The sequence below is a fragment of the Periplaneta americana genome, chromosome 13 (genome assembly GCF_040183065.1).
Source record: "Periplaneta americana isolate PAMFEO1 chromosome 13, P.americana_PAMFEO1_priV1, whole genome shotgun sequence".
Classification (NCBI taxonomy): Eukaryota; Metazoa; Arthropoda; class Insecta; order Blattodea; family Blattidae; genus Periplaneta; species Periplaneta americana.
In genome coordinates this window covers 96,723,655-96,748,870 of record NC_091129.1, presented here as the reverse complement: position 1 = coordinate 96,748,870, position 25,216 = coordinate 96,723,655, and the positions used below count along the sequence as shown (strand labels likewise).

At 35.3% G+C, this 25,216-nt stretch overlaps 1 protein-coding gene across 2 annotated transcripts in view; it reads right to left on the bottom strand.

Moving 5' to 3' along the window:
- Positions 1-2,182: 2,182 nt before the first annotated feature.
- The window catches only part of LOC138712138 (cytochrome P450 4C1-like), a 29,514-nt gene continuing 6,480 nt past the window's right edge, over positions 2,183-25,216 (bottom strand). For both annotated transcript variants that reach the window (XM_069843604.1, XM_069843605.1), the window contains exons 3-12: positions 24,824-24,930; positions 23,134-23,224; positions 20,721-20,906; positions 18,419-18,488; positions 12,249-12,375; positions 11,206-11,287; positions 9,545-9,654; positions 7,086-7,154; positions 6,215-6,383; positions 2,183-3,787 (exon numbers count right to left, since the gene is read on the bottom strand). In XM_069843604.1, coding sequence (XP_069699705.1) covers positions 3,444-3,787; positions 6,215-6,383; positions 7,086-7,154; positions 9,545-9,654; positions 11,206-11,287; positions 12,249-12,375; positions 18,419-18,488; positions 20,721-20,906; positions 23,134-23,224; positions 24,824-24,930 — 1,355 coding nt within the window. In that variant the 3' untranslated portion in view covers positions 2,183-3,443. The remainder of the gene's footprint in view (positions 3,788-6,214; positions 6,384-7,085; positions 7,155-9,544; positions 9,655-11,205; positions 11,288-12,248; positions 12,376-18,418; positions 18,489-20,720; positions 20,907-23,133; positions 23,225-24,823; positions 24,931-25,216) is intronic.

The following is a 25,216-nucleotide window of genomic DNA, read 5'->3' as shown; positions in this document are numbered from 1 at the left end:
GGGGTCAAATGCCGTCTCTGAGACTTGAAGGTCAGCTCACCACAAATATAGCAGAAACTGTCTACATGATTTACACACTTTCTTGGCATGATGAACAACACTAAGCACTAAAACACTACATACGCAATACACTTCCGAAAAGAAAGGAAGGAACTATTTCACTACTGAACAAACTCACGGCCAGCTCGATACTGACACATCACAATGCCAGATGAACAGGTCTGAGAATGTCCAAACATGAATGAACCTGCACAGGATTGTTTTATGGTGCTTAAGCATAATATTACAAACCATTTCCTTAAATACAGCTTGAATAAAATCGCTACATATGAGGTAACGGTTCCTATGACAGGTCAAAGAAAACGCTAAAATCCGATTTTAAAAAGTAGCTGTCACAAAAAAACTGTGCCTGATGGAAAAATTCTGACTACATATCTGAATTCTGTATGAAAAACTGCACTAGAATCACTAATCAGATTTCTTGTGAAGAAAACCTTGTCGACCAGTGAATCAGAGATCTAGTTTTTTTAGTGGTTATAGTAGAGACTACAAGACAACTTTCTTACGCCCTTACTTTTACTTTTGAATTTCGGAATTTTTGTCGATACGGCCTAGTGTACAGGCCGACTGAGAGGGAACACGAATATACTCACAGCCACAGCAGATAAACAGTTTAGTTCGTAGAACCCCTGGTCCTCACTCGCATTGGACGGGTAACATGTGATGTGTATTATTGTTACAAACGCATACTGTATACAGAATGCCTCAGAAGTTCATGAATTACATTTGGTGGATGCTAGAAGAGACAAAAACAAACATATTTTTGCATGTTAAATATAACAAAACTTTTATTACACTTTTCCTTCGATGAAGCTTCGTTAAGCAGGAAAAAAATATAGTCTTTGCCCAATGTTTGCAGCACACTATTGCGCTAACGGCCCGAGAGAAATGGCTAATTGCTATACAAGCAGATAGTAAAAAAAACTCTGAACAGTTAATGTGTTGTTGTTGTTTTTTTCTTATCAAACCGTTTAGCCGTGAAATTAAATTCAATAATATAGAAACTCGTTAAAATAAATCTTGCAATCGTAGATGAGTGTCATTCTAGGGGTCGATTAATTCCAATAATTAAATAAATGATACTTCTGTATAGTTCATTCTCTATTTGAAACTAAAGAGAAAAGGTATTTCACTAACAAGTTCAAATTAGTGTAACTCCGAAAATATTGAGATTAGGACACATGTTTATATGACATTTTTTGCTCAGAATGTCTTCGGAAATAAGCTCCGTAAGTGACGGTAAATCCTCGTGAATCACTCTGTAGAGTATGAGAATTTTACACTACATATTTAACCATACTTCTAACCGCACGCAACAGTCATGAAGAGTCCTAAATCTTTGAAAATGGGAAGGAAAATATAATAATCCGTGGCGCTATAGCCCATAAAGGCCCAAAACCGACCAGGCGGCTGCTGGCCTCACGGCCACGTGCTGAAGCAGAGGTGGACGATCATCCAACCGGAATGGAGGTATCGTGTGGTTAGCACGATGAACCGTTATAGCTGGTTTCCATAACCGGATTTTGCTACCTAAAATAGCTCCCCAAGTGCATCACGATGCTGGGTGGGTACCGGTCCTATACACTGGCCGAAATTTCATGAGAAAATTTCTTCTCCCATGAGGACTCGAACCAACGCGCATTCCGTAACGCGAGTCCTAGGCAGGATGCCTTAGACCACGATGCCACGGCGCGGGACGGGAAGGAAAGTGCAGGATTGAATAAAATTCGTTGCGAACAGTTGACCCGAACCCAAAACAGACCGCCGCGCGCAACTGGCCACTTCTGAGCAGGTAAAATCTTTTCCTTGCGCTCAGTCGGCACGTCCCGGGTATATAGGCGACTGCAAAGTGGGGATTCTTATTTTTATGTCATGACAGAGAAAACGAAGCTCTGTGATGCCTTTTTTCAATTCTCCAGCAAAGTTCTGTCCTAGTGCTCGCAGGTTACTCCATAATCCTGTTGTCGTTTCTATATTTCATGACCCGTTCAACTCTTTTATCGAGATGAATATTTTTTCCTCTGTTTTGGAGAATGACCACTTCGAAGTCTCTCATTGTCAGTATCGCACCGTTCAGGAAGTATTCACGTTAGGTAATAATATAATTAGGAGAGAATTAATATTATTAACAGATAATATATATTTATTAAACAATAACATATACTTTACATAGGTATTTATAATTATTGTAGAGAATGTGGGAACACAACTTTTTATCTATATTTGAGTTCAATCAAGTATTCAAAACTTCTATAGGTTATATGTGTTACATGACATTAGTATGCCCATTTTCTACAAGAATATTTAGTCTCTGACTAGTGAATGGAATAAGTTTTTATGTAAATTTGTCGTGATATGATACAATGTCAATACAAAATATAAGAAATTTCGTTTACTGATATCCGAAAAAATTATCAAATTTACTATCACAAAATATAAGCCACTCTTATTTCTGTGAAAAATGAGTGTAATTTGCTTGAAATTATTGTAAAAATATTAGAAAATGTTAACTTCAGATATGTGTTTTAATAAAAATGAACTTCATGTTGTGAACTACTATGTTATCAATGATATAACTGCTTAACAAATACTGGAAGCACATAGATTTTTCAACTAAAGATTTCATCAAAACATTACCTACACTCACACACAAAAAAACACACACATACCCACTACAAGAATTCAGATATAACGAAATGGTGAATTTTCGTCAAAATCTCGTCATGAAATTGCAGTTAACTCTCGATTATCTGGGGTAATAACGGGTAAAGAAGTTAATAATGGAAATCGCGGATAAAAGAAAATGCATTGAACAATAGTGTATAATTCAATGTAAGTTTACCTTTATTCTTTTTTTTTATAGCGAGCAATATCTATTCACCAGTACCATATACGGCACCGATTTTTCACTATATTTCCTTCACACATATTTTATTATTTGCAGCTTTTTGTTTTCTATTTTTGAACAAAGCTCAATTTCTTAAAGTTTTTTTTCTTATTTCTTTAACATTTGAAATCTTGGATTACATTTGTTATCTGGTGAACATAGTTGCAAGGAAAGAATATCATAAGTGTAGCATTATTCCTATCATTTTCAAGTTAACTATAACAATAATTGTTCATCGGGAACGAAAATAACTTTGATTTAAGAATGATAGGAGAGAATATTGCTCGTATGCGTTTCTTTTATCTGGAGATGTCAACATCGCGGCAAAATAAACTTATTAACATTTTCTCTGAGAGAAGGAGAGAGAGAAGTGTCACAGCTGATAAAGTAACTGCGTAATCCGACCCGGATAATCGAGAATCTACTATACTATATATACAAATGTGCAATACATAAACACCGTGAATTAACATACTTCACAGCTTTTGTTTGCTTATCACTTATTTCTGGGCTTGATGCTGACATTGATGCCATTTTCCGGCCTCAGAATTAACTCTGTCATTAGATTTACATCCTGTCTTTTGTCCAGAGATGTCACTTCATAGTTCCGCAGTATGTAGGACAAGACTGTCTTCTCCTCCAGAAGAGCAAACTTCTGTCCTATGCAGTTCCTGGGCCCAGCGCTGAAGGGAATGTAACTGTAAGGGTGTCTCTTAGCTACCCTCTCCGGTAGAAAGTTATCGGGATCGAACTTTTCGGGGTTGGGGAACTGTTCGGGGTTTCGGTGAACGTTGAAGATGTGAAATAATACTGTGCAACCTGCGGGCATTGTGAAATCACCTGCAACAGTAGAAACATGACAACGAAGTGAGAAATTCCATCTTTCTTTTCCTGACCTAAAAGAATTTCGGCTTCATTTATCCCATTTCATAATAAATATATTTATAATTTATCATACGGAATACAGGGTGATTCGTGAATAACGCTCATAACTGTAGGAGGTCACTGTGGTGTGAACAGTTGCTATATATATGGGTTTGATTTTCATTGTTTATGTAGGCCTACTAATAAAATCAGAGTTTGAATAATTTAAATTTGCAAGATTATAGTTATAGCATACGCTAAAGGAAACGAAAATTAAAGAATTGCTAAGACTGAGGTATCACAATCGTTAATCTAAGTCAGCGTTTTTCAACCTTTTCCAATATGTGGCACACTGAAGTTCCAATTTAAAATATCGCGGCACACTCATATAATGTGGTTCCTAACTAGGGGAGAATATTTTTTTTATAAAAAACAAGTAAAAGAACTCTATTTTTAAGGTTGCTTCATAGTGACATTTATGGCGGACAAGGTCGCAGTTGTAGTTTTTCTCGGGGTCTTCTCGTTTCCCCATATTAGGCATCTACATCATTCAGTCAACATCTCTTCATTTCATAATTCCATAGCGTTCTCCGAACACAGGTTGGTGACACATGTAGGGCGCTGCCCTAGGGAGACGAGCGGTGTTGCCTGCTAGGAACCTAGGCACGCAGGGAACCTTGCGTTTTGCGGGTATCAATTTACCAATGCGCGTAGCTTGAGAATCAGCGCAATAGATCTAATAAGGTCGCAGTAAGGGGTCGTATTGCCACTCCCTTAATTTCAAATTCAAAGTTGGTACGATATTATGAGTATAACATTACTGACCTGGCAAACCTGACTGCACGTCAGTCATTGTCTTCTCTGCCAATCGCACACCTACACTTGTTTATTGAATGTTGATTTAGCCCGCGTTCGCTGAAAATTGACTTTTGTGGACTCAGTTTTTTATTACTCGTTTCACTTTTACTTTTCCAATTTTTGTTACAACAACTTTTACTATTTTCTTCTTCTCGCAGCATACCAGCGGATCACTAGCGGCACATAAGTTGAAAATGACTGGTCTAACTCATCAGGTTGTGGTACTGCACGTTTCATTATTCTCGTGAAACTACTGTTGTGGAACTTTAGCTAACGAATTAACTGGTATTCGGATAAAGGGGGACAAGTAATTTTTTGTGCAAATGGAGTTTTGTTCCTCAGGTGAATATACAAGTTAAATTATCAAAGTGAGTTTGCAAAAACGAAAAGAATGCCAGCATTTGATGTGTTTTATTTGTGTAGTAAATTATTTCCAATAAGAGCTAGAGGTTTAATTTTCATTTATCTCAAAACTCATTTTTATGACTTACATCCTTTTGCACAAACAATATCGAAATTCTCATGTTTCTTATCCTTCTGCATTATCTACTCACTTCTCGTTGTAAATATTGTATAGAAGTAAAGTTGCTCCTTCAGTTAATGTTCATACGTAAAACAATACAATTCGAAATTTCTTATAACGGGGATTCATATTATATTATCATGCTACTTATAGTTGGTCGGCTGTCTATTGTGCGTTGTTCTCACGTAACCTCGTACTCAAGTTAACAAATATGGTCCAAATTTTGTCTAATGGTCTCTTTTATACTCATAGACATAAGATTAAGAATGAAGATATTTTTATGAGGTGTAGAGCTTGGAAGTCACTGAAGATGGGGAACAATATTTGTCTATGCACCAGTCAGTTAATATTCCAACTAGATAGAGTTACAGTCATAGGCTGGTAAGCAGGTTCCACTTTATCATAAATAATGCCTCTGAGTTTGAAAGACCATTTTAATGAATGACGTAAAGTTTGTGCTCGTGATATTTAGCTTAATTGGTTACATAATTGAAGGGTTCAGGGCCATAGTGGGCCAAGCGCCATTTATTAAAAACGGAAAAGCAAGGGTTAAACTTAAGCGAATGCCAAAGTTTAAAGAAGATTGACATATCATTTACTTTTAATGTGCATACTCTATATTACTTGCTATATGATTAATTAAATTATGGTTCGCACTTAATTTTAATCCTTGTTTCCTCCGTTTTTAATATGTGGCGCTTGGCCCACTATGGCTCTGAACCTTTCAATTGTGCGTTGATTTACTGAGTCGTATTCGCTTTTCAAACGCAAAGTATGCGGTTCTAACTGTTAGTTACAAATTAGCAAGTGTGCTTCTTTAGATGTATTCCCTAGTCTTTGTGTTCCAGCTCTCCTATGTTAGATATCATTGTGTTGTGAATGACGTTTAAAGACTGCCCTAATCTACCTCACATACTCTCAGATACTCAGTCTCATTTTTAAATTTTATTACCTAAAAATAGATCTTCAATTATTATAACTTACTTATTGACGTAAGTTTAAGCATAATACAAATAACTTACCTAGTTTAGCTTCGCTGTGGAGTTGCCTCCCAATGATAGGGACACTTGGATATAATCTTAAACTCTCTTTGATGACACGTTCCAAGTATTTCATCTCGTTGAGCTCTTTCATGGTGACCGAGCGATCAGAACCCTGGAATATGTTCTTCTGTTCTTCGTATGCCTTTTCCTGCAAGAACAGATAGTAATTTCATGTAATGAGTGAATTGTTTGAGACAACGATAAGTTAAAGGAAGGATTTGTGTAGAAACTGTCGTTGAGAAATAAGGAAATAATATAACATTTAAAGTTTTCCTTTTGAAGACAAGAATCCCAGTTACGTGTAAATGGAGATAATATAGATTTTATAGAGCGTGTTCCAGGAATACCGTCCACATTATTCAAATAGGCAACCAAGTCACGCCATCAGGGTTAGGTAAACATGCTGGTTTAACGATGTTTGTATTTGAAAGGAAATAAACCTTAATTGAATATAGCATTCAACACTTCTGATACTGCTTGAAAATGCATCCATAATGACACGTGAGCCATATGAGTATATTAGAGTATGACTTGAAGCAATGAACGGTATTTCTGGGACACGTTGTATGCAGTTATGAAGAAAATGTTACTAATGCATTAATGCACATTTTACAAAAATATGTGTATAAAGGTCGATGTAATATTTTCGCAAAGAAATTTTATGAGACGGAAATAGATTAAGCCTTATAAATCCGATGATGATGATGATGATGATGATGATGATGATAATGACGACGACGACTTTGTGTGTACAGTGACGTCCGTAGTAATGATAGTGATAATTCGGTATTAAGCGTGATGGAGATAATGTTAATGATTGTGGTGACGATGGTGATATTAGTAAACTTACCTGCACGTCAGGATGCAGCCCCAGTAGGAATAGCGCCCAACACATACCTGCGCTCGTAGTATCGTGCCCCTGCAAACAATGGAATTGAATTATATTTGGTTAAGAATCTTTGTATCAACTTCCTTGTCTTGTACCCTTGTTTGGGTTTCCAGTAAAGTTTATATAGCTTCGGGGGGGGGGGCGACTTAGCAAAATGAAGGAGGTGATAAGCTGTCGATGAATCTATAATGACTAGGGGACGGATGTTGATGACCTAAAAATCTACTTAAAATGATCATTAAAATGCCCTTAAACTAATGAAAAAAATGACATGAAATTAAAAGAAAATGACATTTAAATATTATTCATCGTACTCGCACCACAACTTCTTAAAAATTAGGCACCTTGTCTCAATGACCGCCCTGCAAATATCGGAGAGTGGAGGAAACTTCCTGGAATTTGGCTAAGATAAAGGAAAAGAACATGCAACAAAATGAAGATTTTAAGGGAAAACTATAGATTTGAATGAGGGTTTACAATGTGTTTTAATCAGGGATGGTCCATGTCAGTGCCTTCATTCTCCGTCTCCTCGTCCTTGCGCGCTTCACTTTTGTTACCAGATCTTCCAGATGAGGGAGTGTGAATGACAAAACAAATTGTGGGCGCAGCGTGCATTCTTGCAATCTTTGTGTTAAAAATACTGTCTACTACAGTAGACATCCCTTCCAAGCCATTCACTAATGGTTGTCTTTGTATTTTGTCCTGTGTAATATTTCAGTCCACCACACAATTTTTGTTTCATTACCAAATAAAATGTCTAGTCCACCACACTATTTTGTTCCATTAACAAATGAAATTTTTAGTCCACCACACTATTTTCTTTCATTAACAAATGAAATTTCTAGTCCACCACACTATTTTGCTTCATTAACAAATCAAATTTCTAGTCCACTACACTATGTGGTTTCATTAACAAATAAAATTTCTAGTCCACCACACTATGTTGTTCCATTAACAAATGAAATTTCTAGTCCACCACACTATTTTCTTTCATTAACAAATAAAATTTATAGTCCACCACACTATGTTGTTCCATTAACAAATGAAATTTCTAGTCCACCACACTATTTTCTTTCATTAACAAATAAAATTTATAGTCCACCACACTATGTTGTTCCATTAACAAATTAAATTTATAGTCCACCACACTATTTTTTTCATAACCAAATAAAATTTCTTGCCCACTGCACTAATACAATTTCTAGTCCACTGCTTTACTTCTTTTTCATTACCAAATAAAATTTATAGTCCAACACACTATTTGTTATTAACAAATAAAATTTCTAGTCCACCGTACTATTTTTTCATTACCAAATAAAATTTCTAGTCCACCGCACTATGTTTTTCCATTTTCTTTTTCATTAGGTACCAAATACAATTTCTAGTCCACCGCTCAATTTCATTTTCATTATCAAATAAAATTTCTAGTACAGCACCCTATATATTTTTCATTACCAAATAAAATTTCTAGCACAACACTTTATTTCTTTTTCATTACCAAACAAAATTTCTAGTCCATCACACTATTTTTCTCATTACCAAATAACATTTCTAATGTCTACTACGCTATTATTTTCATTAACGATAAAATTTATAGTTTACCGCACTATTTTTTTGATTACGAAGTAAAATTTCTAGGCCACCGCACTGTTTTTTCCATTACCAAATAAAATATATAGTCTATAGGTTACCACGCTTTTTTTTATAACCAAGTAAATAGAGCTGTCCATGACCTAGCATGTTTGCTAAGTGCTCAGTAACATTACAAATTATATTTCCTAATACAAAATTCCGATAATGGAGAATGAGATTAATTTTAATAGGCTTACAATTTGCGGAAAATGAAGAGCTTACTTTAACAGATTTGAAGTCGCTTCACAAATTGGTAGGTACTTATAATTCCTTCGTGGCAAGGAAATGTAGATAAAGCAAGATTTATATTACATCATTGTCCACTAAATGAATGTTTAGAATATTTTCTGAAACTTCATCTCAATGATTGCTATATAAGTACATATATCCGTTGCGCGCTCTTGTTTAGGCCTAACTAACATGCTATTATGAACCTTCCAGAAAATGTTCATAAGAGTTTGTTATCCATAACTTATTACGGTGGATAAATATTTAATTTACATGTAGGAGGTGTACAGTATTTGCGCGCGTAGCTTGAACTATATGTATTTTATTGACAGTGTCTCCCTAACGACGGTACAAATTGCTATTACCTTGATACTATTTATGGCTCTCATAAATACAGAAACATCTGACGTTTCGATGCTAGGTATTGGCTGTATTTCAGAAAAGCAAGAATTCTGTCTGTTGAATCCAACCCAGAAAAATATATTTTGTAACTAATCCTACGGATTATAATCTCCTTCAGCCCAAAATATCGTGCATTTGGACAATTATAGTACACTCACTTCGAACATGAAGGTGTCCACTTCCTCTCTGAGTTCTTCGTCTGTCAATTTGACGTCACCAATCGATGACTCCAGCAAAAGGTCCAAGAAGGCCTTCCTTTTCTTCTTGCCTGTTGGACGAGGAGTTCAGAATTGAGTTGTAAATCAGTTTGTCCCACATTGGAACTCTATGACTTATAGAATTGAGCAAAATAATAATGAAACACTTTATTTTAACCGTATAAAATCCATAACCTCACTATTTTACCATAATGGGTTACATAACTTACATCTTCCAATATAAAAAATTTGTTATAAATTGTAGTCCTCATATTCTTAAGCCCTATTTTCATGCAATTTTATATGTTTAACATCTGGAAATTGGTCTACAGTCTAGAAAGAAATTACCTACGTAAGTTTTTGGAATTGTGAATTTTTGAAAATTTTCATTTTGCGATTTGTACCGAATTTATTTTTAAATGATTACTCCTGAGATCTTTAATAACAATTTTTTGCCTTTAAGGAAACATTCATATTAACAATCTCTACCTGAATGGTAGTGTACTGTTAAAATTTGTAAGGAAATTTTCGTTTTTTTATTTTTCTAAATTTTTGTTAAAGATAGGATAAAGATTGAGCTGCAGTTTGTAGATCTTACCAAAAGAAATGACTATGTAAAATTTCATGAAACTATGTCGAAAATTGTGGAAGATATGATATAAACAGTTTTGTAACTACAGTTTTGAGAAAATTAGCTATAAACTTACAGATTGCTGGCTGCTCTTGTTTTTGTAAGGCAGGACATTTTAATATAGCCTATAACTTGATCAATTATACAGATACTTCAAATTTATTTCATAGTTATTACTCTAAATGTTCGTATTAAATTACTGTAAGAAAAAAAAAAAAAAATTGTTTTTACCCTTGAAGATGTATGTAATCCCGTCAGGTAAGTTCTTCAGTACCTTACCCAAAATAAATTCTGTAAATTGGTATTCCCACTAGTTTACCATCACCTACATTCTGCAGGATCTTATCCATATTAGATTTCTTATATTAATATTATCATTATTTTACTATTAGCTAATTTCTGCAGCATCTTACCCGCATAAAATTCCGTAATGTAATATTCTAATTATGTTTTACCATCAGTTAAGTTCTGCGCTAATTTCTGCAGTATCTTACCTGCATAAAATTCCATAATACAATATCCTAATTATGTTTTACCATCAGCTAAGTTCTGCTCTAATTTCTGTAGCATCTTACCTGCATAAATCTCCGTAACTCAATATTGTAACTATTTTATCAATTGATTTCTACAGTACCTTACCCACATAAATTTAACAAGTTTTCCAAGATCTTGTTCAGATAAATTTCATAATTTAATCTCCCAATGCTTTGCTCACGTATATTCCAAAAATTGTCTCATTATCTCGTCCATATATATTTCATATATGTTATGTCGTCCATTCTCTTATGTAAAAGAAAATCCAAAAGTCTTTGCTAACATAAATTCTATACGTTAAGTTTCCCTCTATATTCCAAGTCGTCCACTCCCATTTTGGATCCTCTAACTTGACTTAAAACACTTCATAAGTTAAATTCGCAATTATCAATCTTGTCATTTAAATTCAAAGCTTATCATGAACTATATTGAATGGGTAACTGACTGTCGAACTCACCTACGAAAGCATCTTCGTCTGTGGAGGTGCCCGGAGACTTGTTGAAATTGCCTTCCAGTTGTGATTTTCGCTCCTGAATCACCTACAACAACCACGGAATAAGGGTAACAGTCAACACAACACTGTTCCAGCGAAATAAGATCACTTTAACCTAGTATTTTTTCGCAGACATGTAACTTTATCCAGGATTAATGTGTATGAATTGAAGCACATGTCTTCTATCTTATTCACCATCTAAAGAACTCGATATATATCAGTTAACAGCGATAACTGCAAAATTCCTTGGCAGAAGAAACCCTTTCTTATTATTCTAAGCATTCATATTGGCGAATGCACATGATCTAAGTTTGTAAATGTGCGACAAATTATTACTTTTTGTCTGGGATGTACATGAAAATATGATTTCCTGATTAAATCGATTTCGCTGATCACGAAACTGATGTCCGTTTCTCTACATCACGTCAGGTTTTTGCACAATCATCATCATCATCATCATCATCATCATCATCATCATCATCATCATAATCTGTACCCAATAAAATCGCAAAGCAATTATAGGAAGATGGAGGCAGGATGGAACATTTGAAACGGTAAAAGGGCAACGTGAGTGACATATGATATTACAAGAAGCAAAAATTTGGTGAAATGGACAATATATGGAGGATTAGGGCACCTCATCTGTTGGTTTGAATCTTCTTACCAGTTAATAATAATAATAATAATAATAATAATAATAATAATAGCTTTATTTCGCCATGAATGTTGTCGATGCAATACAAAGTGTAATATTTTTGCGAATTAAAATTACGACCTAGTGCGAAAAGAAATAATCACAAGATTATCACGAAATTACTGTCACATTTATAACCATAAATACAATTTTTAATACCTGTTTTTTTTTTACCAAATATTCGAAAAATTTTCCACCTAAAAGCTGGGTCTGCTAATGGACTATGAATGTGTTTCTTCTCTAGGAAGGACATTTTTAATATTGGTATAAAATCATAATGAGAGCAAAGTCTGTAATAAGGATAATACTGTACCCGCTTCGTGAAGCCGTGTAGCACTCGGAGGCACTCGGCGTTTCTTTTGCCCTTCTTTGTGAAGCTGTACACGAAGTCATTTTTCAGCCATGGCCGGAACAATCGGTAAACCGTCAACTCACTCATGCTGAAATCAGAGTTATTGTAAAACATATTAATATGTACAGCTACCGTATTTCTATGAAAAATCATGACCACCCGAAAAACTAATTTTAGAATGTAACCCTTCCTATTGATATCATTTATTGTGCTTAAATTAAGATTTGCATCCAAGGGTAAAATATGACTTCACTCAGGCAACTGACTGATATGAGGCTGGTAAGAGATCTTGCGCCCATAAGCCGCCAGGATATATTGAGAATCTTATTGTAATTAGAACATAGCTGTTTTTGTTTCTATTTTCTTTTCACAGGATGGCCCGAAGGCCAGGACCCCAGCCTGAGGCTTATTGTGCATCCTCCTTATTATGGAATGATTGTTGAAGTCCTTAGGACAGCTTTCCTGTTCGTGTGTAATTTAATGCTTAGTGTCATTTTATCGATTCAACTACAGAATCCAGGTCTGATGGCGTCCTCGTGAACAGGAACGCTCCTTTGTCTCCCTTTTGAAATTGTGCAACCTCGTCAAGATGATGACATCTGTTCGCAATTCACGTACTAAGTCCTGCTGCATGCTATATTGATCTAAAGTTCGCGACACCGTAGATATCGCAATTCAACATGGCGCCACTTCTCCGAGGGAGCTACACTCTCTGGTCTACCATAATGCGCTGGAAAGGCTCCTTGCCTCTCTGGGATCTTATGCAGCTCCCTAAGACAGATGATCGAATCACGGCACTACGTCTGCCCGATCTCGTGACTGACATCAAACTATTGCAGATGATAGATGAAGTTGAAATTAATGAAGGCGGAATGAGTCCGAAGTCCAACGCCTGAAGTTGCACAACAATTCTGCGTCAAGAGGTGGTGGGGAAACGGGAAACTTCGGTAAAAAAACACCAACCCCACGGTCAGGCATAGTAATCGTTACTCCACTGCGGTGGGCTGGGGTATATCACTCCTATGCCCTTTTTTCAAAGCTCAGAATTATGACTTAGTAAGTACATCGTTACAAATCATGCGGAAAATTATTTTTAACCTGTTGTTTAATGATGTTGAAAGAACTGGGAGGTTACTTGTCGTAGATGAAACTAGTGATACAAATTTGACATTTGACGGAGTGAGTACAAGGTATTACCTGAAATTCGCCTTACATTTCAAAAATCTGAGTAGTCAGCCTAAACTAGATTTGAACCCACGCCTAGGGGAATGAATTATTCAATGCTTTTATAACAGATTATCTAGAGAGTATATCTCTAAATGGACAAACTTATAGGCCTAATATTATTATTATTAACGGTAACAATATAATTATATAAACAAAAGAGTAAACTTTAAGAAAATTTAACTCATTCGCTAGTATGTTGTAATAATTATTATTTATTTCGAATATACTGCGTCACTTGAACTTCACTATCCGCTTCAAATATAGAGGTTGTCACCCAAGTCTTCAATTCAGATCCTTCCTTCTAGAGAGTTTTTCCTTTACATAATCTCTTCTTAGCCCTATTACAGCTCTCCTCGCCCTCCGTCGAAGTAACACAACACATCTGGCACATATTTCTGTTTGTTATAGACAAGCCAGTCCTAGTCCTTGGCTTGGTTTAGCTTAGTTTGGATTTTTAAGGACTGGACCTGGGACAGGTCCTTATAGTTAGGCATGCTTTAGCCATTGTACCCCCTCTATACGATGATTGTCCAAGTCTTGTGTAAAAATTCAAGAGGAAGTAATTTGAGCCCCAAAATATGGATTTTTAGGTTATGGCTGATTGATAATATGAATCATATTATGTAGAATTTTATGCTTGTTTTTATGCTAGTGTTCTCGAATTGCATGGATGGATATTTATGTATACTTTTCGATATCCGAAGGAATTAAGTAACATAGTTGTGTGATTCCTGGGAAACGAAAGCAACGCACGTGTATTTCAACTGTGAATATGGAAAGAGAAACATTTTGGAAGAGTGGAACATTCATCTCACCATATCTCATAATGGATATTTTGGACTTACTTCCTTCTGGCTTCTAAAATAAGAAATTCGACAGATAGGTCTAGCTGGAATGGCATTCGTGTATCCTATGCTGACAAGTGGGTCATCCTTACTCAGCCCTGATCGAGTCTGATTTCATCAGCATACGATTTCCTGATAAGTACCAGAAACCCGGAGAGCCAAGATTTTCCTATATGAGCATCGCAGACCCATAGTACTTCCAAGACTTCAACCCAGCCTATTTTTACTGTTGCAGATGATAGATGAAGTGGAAAACCTCTACAAGGTCTGGTTTGTTTACTACACATTCCATCTTGACCTGTCGGAGATTGAACCGGAGCCGTCTCGATGGAAGACCTGCGCATTGGCATTGTACCCAGGCGCGGGCAAGTCTGTAGAGTCCTTGTATCGAGTCCGATACCAGAAACAGTGTTTGTTTATCGAACCTACAGTCGTCTATCAACTTACGTAACGGATAAGTGGCTTGTATGTATACTTTTTTGCTATTGTTTTTTTTTTCTAAATATTGTGAATCGTCGTGTCACTCGTTCACTTAATTTTCGTTGCTATTTTGTACTATACCATTATATATGTGTTCAGATTATATCTTTATTATTATTAATTATTTTTTTAACTAGACTTTTTCTCATTTATTCACGTTTGTTATTTAGGTTTGTGTCTTAATTTTTAGTTTTTTTTTTGTTTGTTACTGGTACATTAATCTCAGCTTATTGAAAAAAAACAAGAGCAATGATTTATTTCGTGTATATATCTAATTTTAATACTGTATTATCGGAACAAATTTGTGATAAATCATAATGTGAAACAAAACGTTCATTTTATCATTCCGACTCGGTTACAAGAATGGGGCGTTATCCCTCTGGCTAGTTCGTAATTATGTCACAATGGCTCTTCTACTTCAAATAACCATTAATTTTACTAATAGTATCTACAGACCTATGACATAAATTATTTTTCATAACTTTCTGTTTTCATATTTGGAGCTAAGAGGGATGAAGTTACAGGAGAATGGAGAAAGTTACATAACGCAGAACTGCACGCATTGTTTTCTTCACCTGACATAATTAGGAACATTAAATCCGGACGTTTGAGATGGGCAGGGCATGTAGCACATATGGGCGAATCCAGAAATGCATATAGAGTGTTAGTTGGGAGACCGGAGGGAAAAAGACCTTTGGGGTTTGCCGAGACGTAGATGGGAGGATAATATTAAAATGGATCTGAGGGAGGTGGGATATGATGATAGAGACTGGATTAATCTTGCACAGGATAGGGACCGATGGCGGGCTTATGTGAGGGCGATAATGAATCTCCGGGTTCCTTAAAAGCCATTTGTAAGTAACTTTCTGTTTTCTTTCCCAATTTCGCAATTTATTTACCAATACTGAGACAGTTGCGTATCTGCCTTCTGATCATATACTTCCATCTTGATCAGTACTGTTTATTTTCTGGCGACGTAATAGTTTTACGTTAATGTTTAACCTCACTTATTCTGTTGTTTTAATTTCTTTTCTGATTTACAGTAAATTTACTCTTTTGCTCAAGAGCTGCAGCACGAGTTGCTCCTTCATTGAGTGTCTTGTTTGAATAACCTTCTCTGCCTCTCATAATTGAATAGCACTACTTGGTATTTCTTGATCATGTGTTAAATGAGCTGCTTGGGTGAAGACAATGTTAAGTGACTTTTCATTATTCATGAAAACAATGTTATGTCACATGCTCTTTTCATAGCTATTTCTCTTTTGTATGTGAGACATTTTATATTGAAGTTTTTCTAATGTTGGCAATACATGTCAGTGGTACTTGAGCATGAGTTTTTCACACATTAAAATTACTGTATTTCAAAACGTAGTTTTAGTCGCTTAAAATTGTCTTCACCGGAGCTCAATTCATCCTTTAGTTGTGTAATATGCAAACGTGCAATGAGCAAGCTCTTGTAGGATCTTGAGTAGGCCCTAATGACGTCAGTAAATATTTTACAATGTCATTTCAATGTAAATGTCAGGTCTCCAATGAACCTTCGCCTCATCATTCAATATGTCATGACTCTCAGTTCAACTTTAATTCGCTCTCCTGCTTCATCAGATTTTGGAGCTGGTAAGGAAGCCTAGCAGTTTTTGGGGTCGACATCCCGACACACTCTTGTGCGATGTATTGGGCTGTATGTACAAACTGTAGAAAGAAAATCGGGTAGGCTGTATGGAAGTGTTTTTTTTTTTTTTTGCGTGGATACGTCGCTGATAGAATTGCTGTTAAGATAAACGTAAACAGTGACAATCAACATCTCTTCTTTCTACATATGTTACCTTGAAAATCCATTACATCTTCGCCATACTGGAACTGTTGTGAGTAGTCATCTTATATGTATTAACAGTAAACATGCCGGTTTCTATAGTTACCATGTCCTCTATCATTTCCTACCTGTTGTTTATACTCAAGATCCCATTTGCGCTACATATGCCTCTACATTGTAAATTTTCCGTCTTCATTCGAATTTACTCCCGAATTTTTACAATTATCTTCCCGACTCCTGATTTTTGCTCAACTGAGATTGTAATCAGGTTCGATACGAATTACCTGATATCTCTGCGAACGTTCTAACGCTTCGCAATATCGAGTTGTACTGCCCCTGTTCCTGCGCGACTCGCCAATTCTTGCCTCAAATTCCCCACTTCTGCGTATCGCTAGATGGCACCATTCGATCCAACTCAAGGTCACGTTGGTTACATTTGTCTTTTGCCTGTCGATCGCCGTTTATTTCGTTGGAATACATCTTGTAGTTCAGAAATTATAGGTGTGATAATACTCGCATGAAAAAGTGCCCTTCGACTTTTTGGAATGACATCCTAGTAATGGACCGAACTTATAGACTAACTCCATGTCAAAAGAAGAGGCTTTAAATATAGCTTAAATTTTCAGTTCTACTATTTTCTGATTATACTGCTTGCTTTTTCGCTAACTAAGGAAAACTATACGTGTTACACCTTATCTACTGTAATATTGCTGGAGTCCCATTAACTTAAAGATCACAATTTAACTGTATCATCGTGTACTGTGAACTGAAACGACTTTTACCGTTAAACTCCAGTACTAACTTTTGCCAGAACGAAGATATTTTTGTTCACTACCGCCTAACAGTTTAAATGTTCATTTCTACAATTTATTAACGCACTGAATATGTAGATTACTTTAACGTCTTAGGATTTTGTTCTCAGTGCACCATATGGAGTTGGAGTATGTTGCTCGGAACAAAAATAGGTACTGTTCTCCAACCAGGAGATTAACCGTGAAAGGAATATGCTTACTATTGCGCCATATATTGGAGCGAAATAGATAGATAATATTACCGTTATAACGTCAGTTTAAAAAACATGCACTCTCCTGCATATGTTATTTCCTGTATGGAGGGATTTAAAGACCAGGAGATTAACCGTGATCTAATTTTGTAACTAGGGTATTATACATATGTGTGTATCAGTGTTATCTTTTGTGCTTTGAGAGTTAGCCAGTGGAGATGCGTGTACCACGCGTGTACCTTATGACACCAACATTCATTCACAGCATCACCCCGCTGCGTGTCATTCCCCTGAGACTTTCTCCTGGTTGGAGTACAGTAACTTAAAGATCACAATTTAACTGTATCATCGTGTACTGTGAATTGTAACGACTATTACCGTTAAACTCCAATACTAATTTTTGCCAGAACGAAGATATTTTTGTTCACTACTGCCTAACAGTTTAAATGTTCTTTTCTACAATTTATTAACGCACTGAATATGTCTTATAATTTTATTCTCAATGCACCATATGAAATTGGACGTATGTTCCTCGGGACACAAAGGAGGTATGGTCAAATAATGTGAGGAGAAACTGTGGTAACCCGCGAAGACCTAACTCTAATAATATCTTTATCCTTCAAATTGTCCACATGAACCGTACGAAACTTGAAACCGGGTATTTATGGCATGGACATCAATTATATAGGTGTTCGACTATACAGTAGGTGAAATTAACATAATAATAAATGTAAATTGAACGAGTAATGAAGTCGGTACTCACTCATAGACAGCTTTGACGTAATCTGATCCTCTCTCGTCTTGAGCGAATATCGGCGTACCCATGGCGGTCTCTGTAAGAGACGCAAAAGACATTTAGATATAAGCTCTAGCCTGTTTACTGTACAGAAGTACACAATAGAATGCACTCCTCAGAGATGTTATCAGATATGGTTGTTGTTCCTGCAATAACTCGTATGTGCAAAATATAAAATCTTTCAGTAGGAAGAAAAAACACATTTATTCATCCTATAGCAGCCGTACATAGGAGACTGTGAATACTTACATTTTCGAAACAAAGAAATATAATTACATATAGGAGATTTTATTATTCGCTGTATCACTATTTAAGTTATTTAATAGAGCAAAAATCTGAAAATAGATAAATATGTCACATAGGAGTTATTGCAGGAACAACGACGATATGATGTTATTTTAAACAGAAACTATAACGTGTTGGTTGTACATTAATTCACAGCAGTGCACCCCTCGGATATGTCAGACACAATACAGATTCAAACAGAAACTACATCCTGCAGACTATCTATTAATGTACTTTTTGTAGATGTCAGAAACAACACAGATTCAGATTCTAGACCATTCATTGACATTCCGCACATTTCCAGCAGATTAAATGAATGGTAAATTTTTAAAATAGCAACAGTCACGACTTTGGTGATATTCACTTTTTAATGATTCGAACACTACTTACATTAACCGAACTTTCGGTTTTAGAAAGGCATCCTTGCTGTTATTCTCCACGATTTGATTGGCAAATGAATTTTGAGGTTAAAAAAAAAAGGCATCAATCACGACCTTTTAAATCTGATCTGATGTTAGTACTGATAACAAAACTTATGGAAACATTGGTAGCGTTCACTTCCTGTACCTCCTTACTCATTTCCCCCCACAGTGGAGCTGTATTTGTTTCATGTTCCAGATTATTCAGTTAGTTGTCGAATATCCATATAAAAATTAATGAATGTGTTAGCAGTGAGGAACATAGGGATGATGGTACACTGAAGAGGAAAGGAATTTTTTCTATCTATCAAGTTACTCAGCTTATTATCTCGAGTGCCAGTGAGTTAAATTCACTATTCAAGAAATTCGAGCTTCAGATATTCTGGACTACAAACAATGGTGGATAGAATATTAAAATAAGTCGGCAGTGTCCCTTGAAACAAAATACAAGCCACGTCCAGAACCAGTGCCTTTTTTGATAAGCAACTTTTACCATTTTGTTTTCGATACAGAAAGCAAGGGGTGTATCAAGGCATATGGTAGTATCAATGGCCTTATTACCATACATTTTAGTATATGAGAATGCTCTATCATCCTGAAATCAGAGGATTTTCCTAAATTCTTGCATTATGTTCTAGAGGAATATAGTGATCTGTATAGGGACATTATGAAGTTGCCTATAACCACTGAACGATACGATTACTAAATGTTTTTAAACATATTTTTTTTGTTAATTTCTGTATTGAGAGATAACTTCAATAATTCGGTTTGACATGTATAGCAGTGTCTTAATTAAAATTACTATTAACATAAACTCAATAAAATGTTTACCATTATTTTTTTTTGTTTTAAAAGGCATCATTTTCCTAATTTCTAAACTTGCATAACAACTAAATTTACACATGAAAATTAATCATTGTTTGTTAGTTTAGATAAATGAAGGCTGCGATTCAGATGGTATCAACGGAAATGAATATTTGTAATTATTTTTAACCTGAGATAGTTTTTTTTTAATTTCCTCACAGATTTACTTCTTGTGACTGATGTCCTTTAAAAATTTCCCTCTCAAGTATAATACAGATTCAGAGAAGTCTGTTTGTGCACACGGAATGCACATACCGCTGGTGACGCAGAAAGAACACAGACAAAAATATTTTGACCTTAGGAAGTGTACTCATTGTAGATGTGAGATAGAACACAGCTTCAGACAAGTCTTTTGCTAACATGAATTGCACTAAAGCTCAGAATATATAAAATGCAACATATATTCGAATATAAATCCTTTCTTACACACTGCACTCACCGCAGGTGATGTCAAACACAACACAGATTCAGGGGAAAGTATTTTTACCCACACTTGATGCGTTCACCACAGATGATGTCAAACACAACATAAATTCAGACACAAGTCCTTTCATCCTCCTTAGTGCACTCACAGCAGATGATGTGACACTCAACACATATTCAAACACAAGGCTTGCAACTGTATGTAGTACACTCACCGCAGATGTTGTTAAAACACAAATCCAGACACAAGTCCTCTCATCCGTACGTAGAACACTCACCGCAGATGATATCCAGGGCGCATTTGGTAATGTAGGGGTATATGTCGAAGCGTTGTGATCCAACCTCTTTCTTCAACTTGTCCACCAGAATCTCACTCTTCTCCGAAAACACTTCCACAAAGTTATCCAGGATCTTGAAGTGGAATGTAGGAGTGATCATCTTACGGTGCTTGAACCATTTCTGTCCTGTGAAAGATAAGAGAATACATTCCACATTGTTACTTTGTGAAAAGGACTTGGTATACGTAATAGTGTACGTGTAGTTACACAAATCTGAATATATGCGTACATCAGTAGACACATTAATAATGTGCATACATGTAAACTGTCACGATCCGTTAACTTTGTCATTTATAGTGCAGGGACGAAAATCAATAGAGGAGTTCGTACTCAATCACCTCGGAAGTTTTCATTTGTGTCAGTTTCCTTAAGGGAATGAAGCGGTGCATATTATCGTCGTTTCTAATGAAGTCATTAGACATGAGGAAGTAAATTAATAACAAATGTAACTTAGTTTTTGATTAAAAAAAGAGGAAGTGTTTGCAAGATAAAGCACAACAAAGACAGCTAATAGACCTATACTGAGCTCTTGAGCATTCAACTATCAAGAACTGGACTGTCATATTCATAATGTAAATTACCTTAGCCCTTAAGACCTAAAAGTAACTTGGGATAATAACACTATGAAGACAAAATACTACTCCACTACTGTCATCTATTGCTACTCTACTACTAGTAATGAGAACACCAGACATAACTGATATTAGTAACTGTCCAGCAATGAAGAACCACTGAGATGGTAGATTGCTTCACTGATGCTTGGACAAGTATAGCACAACTCTCAATCGTGGACCATAATAATCAGCACCCTCACTTAGGAGAGTGATTGTTTCAGTTATAGCTTTCTCCAACTAAAATGACGATAGGTAGAAAGTTCGAACCAAAACAATAGATTTCAGTTGAGGAGTATAGATGTCACCCGCACCTCGCACTGCTACAGACGAAACACAGTATGTTCACATAAACAACGCATAGTGGCATTCTGTGGAGCAGGGTAGAGTCGTGAATAGCTTGAAGAATATTGTTAATTTATATTAATATTTTAGGTTCTGAATAAAGTGAGCTAGTCTGCTATTATTTTATTGTTTATGTAATGTTAATATTATGCATGATTCCAAAAAAGTAAACTCGGGTATTATTAAATAATATTATGCAAACATGAATGTGTAACACGTTTATTTTTTCCCGGATTATTCTTCGTTAAATGTTGACGTCTCGTACTGCTATGCATTCGGTTGCGTTACAGTTCAAGTTCATTCAACATCAGAATTACGATAGAACTTGCTAGGTGTCTTTACATTAGAAATGAAGCATTTTCTTGAAAACAATAATTATGGGTTTAATATTATGTGCCTACCACATACGAGATACACTATCAGATTCACAAAGTAGTTGTTCACCTGATGATAGTAAGATATACTGTATCATATTTCAGATTTGCTCCAGTAACATCTTTTGACGTAGAACAGATATTTTAGAGTACAAATGTTGTTTCTTTTTCTGAACATAAAGGAGTATTCCTTCTCATAAAATGAAAATGTTCATTACTATTTGTTATAAAGGGGCTAGAATCATATTTGTATACTTTGTAGCTATGTTATTTTTAAATGTCTGAGTAAATTATTTTAGTTTGGGATTTACGAAGTTTATAATTACAAATTATTGTTGTTTTATATTATTCGTTTATTATTTTATTGTTCTAAGGCTGTGGACGATTGGAGCACATGTTTGGTTACCACCCGGTTGTACATGTTTATCGTTCTGTTTCACTGACATTGAGAGATGCGCTATTACTTTGCAATCGGTAGAGATATAGTCCAAGCTCACACAACTTAACAGTTTTGGTATCAACTTAGCTCTGATCATGACATAGATTCAGTCATGGGCAATAGATACAGATGAATAAAAAAGCATATCAAATGTCTTATCAGATTACAGGATTCACTCAAAATTCGAGGCCCTCAGTCGCTACATGTGATGTGATAGAACATTTGTTATCGATGAAATTTAGGATTTCGTTAGGAGATTACAGTGAAATAATAAAATTTTCTTTTGTTTCCTATGTTAATATAGATGTCAGGTTAACGAATTGTGAGATCTCAGCAATCGAGGAAAACCTAAAGGTACAACACTGAATTTCACTGGCCATTGAATAGATCATATTTGGGTTCGGGATTCCACAGTGGAAATGAATTCTATTTATGACATCTCTGCCTACATGTGGTAGAGGAAGGCTTTGCAAAACTTGACTGTTTCTTCATATGACGATGTGCATACAAATAAGTTATTATTTTTATTTGTATACAACCTCTGTATAGTAAACTAGTTATGGAAACAAGCTGGTCCTTCTTACCAGTGGATGTGAGCAGGCCTGTACCAAGCCATTTGTGCAGCAAGCTGTAGAAGTCGCCCTTATCTATGTGGTCGCTGCTCCTCAGAAGCACCTGAAAATAAGCCAAAGTCACTCTTCCCCTACGGACACTGTTTTTATTAATTTTTATTCCGAAAGAATATCTTGAGCTATAAGCCTAGTTAAGAGGTATAAAAAGAAACAAGCATAGCTGCTATAGCTCGTGTTGTTAGTACATATATTTATCGAAAAACTATTCCTGTGTTAGCAGAGAATCATAGATGACGTTGGAAAATGTATTCCTGATTAATATCTGTTCTTCTATTCATATCAAATAAAAACTTTTGTCACAGCGAAAGAAACACTACAAATTTTTGCGTCAACCTAATAATTTGCCATTTCCGTTGCAAAGATTATAGTTTATTACGAGTAAGTTTTTCTAGTTTATTAATGACTACTTTGGGTTTAAATGATCTTAGTTTTCCGTTGTGAACCTATTAAATGGCAGGTCGTTAATAAAAGCTTTGTAGTTGTGGAACTTTATGTGCTGCCTTATGTTAATACACCGATTAGGTCTACTGGTTTCTTTACTTCATAAGTAGGCAGCGTATTTTCGTTCCTAAACGTACAGCACATCGAGTAGTTTCTTCTGGTAGCTACATCTATTATGTGACGTGGATAAGTAAGCAAGGTCGAATTGCAAGCAGGTACACATGAGGTCATTAAATAATAATGATGTAATGTATTATAAATATGACCCTGTAATGTCATATGAAGTAGAAATAACACTCTCTTAGGTTAAACAAATTTTATGTGATGTTTGTAAAAGATTTGCATTTCATAACCTCAGAATATATGTTTTCGCTCACTGCATCGAGATAGGTTTTGATAAACGAAGTATTTGTATATATTGTGTAAAATGTAAATATTGATAATTTTTATATTCATTTTTGTTGTTAATATTATTTTGTCCCTGTAACGTCATGTGACGTAGGAAAAACATTTTCTTAGCCTAAACAAATTTCTACTGACAGTTATAGTAAAAGATAATCTCGGAATATATATGTTTTTGTTCCCCATTTCGTTAAATGAATTAATTGAATATATTATATAGATTATTTACAGTTAATGTGTATCATATTTACTATTATGTTCTGTAATATATAATTGGCCTGCATATACATGAAATGCCACTGATTAAAAAAACTAAACATTTCTTCCTAAAAATTGACCACACTTTCATCAGTCTGCTCCCTGATATGTTTCACGCAATTATAGTTATTTTATTAAATTTTTGCTATTTGTATTATTAATTTGATGATGGGAAACATTTACCATCCTGAAAAATAGTATTTAAAACTTTTTATATTTTTTTATACTTTTCTGGTTATAAAATCCATAATACTTTCGACAACTATGTTTCTCCACTACCTTATGAAATAGGAATATGCAAAATTTCATGCCTAGCATCTTGGAAGTAAGTAATCTAGCTCTACCGGACAAGCAGAACTTCAGAAAGCACTTAACTCATCATATCTCGAGACATACAATCTCTATCATGCGTAAGAAGCACATCCCTTACAATTGTTTTTAAACATCGCGAACTGTAATGCGCATATATCTCGGCAACAGAAGACGATATTTATATATGCTACAACATTCAAACATATACTGTCAAACTGTTGTCACTCACCTCGACGTGTTCCGGCTTCATGATGTGAATCTCTGGTTGGCGTCCATTCCATGTGCGGAACATAGGTTTGTATTTAGCTATGTTGTCTTGAATGAAGGTGAAAAGCTCTGTTAATAAGAAAAATTATTATATGATTTATGCAGTATTACTGTACAGGAAAACTACTCCTCAGGGGACTGGATAGTATGAGCATATGGCTGTTGTGTATGAGTGCAGAAGTTTTGCTATTACTTTTAAACTTTTGAATCTACCGATTTGCAATTTTTACAGTATACATACAATATTAGCATATGTATTTTTATTTCAGGTTATCTTTCCATCTCATATACTTGATTTTATAAAGGATTTTAAGCCTGAAATATATTAAATTTAAGTTAAAAACATAGGTAGGCC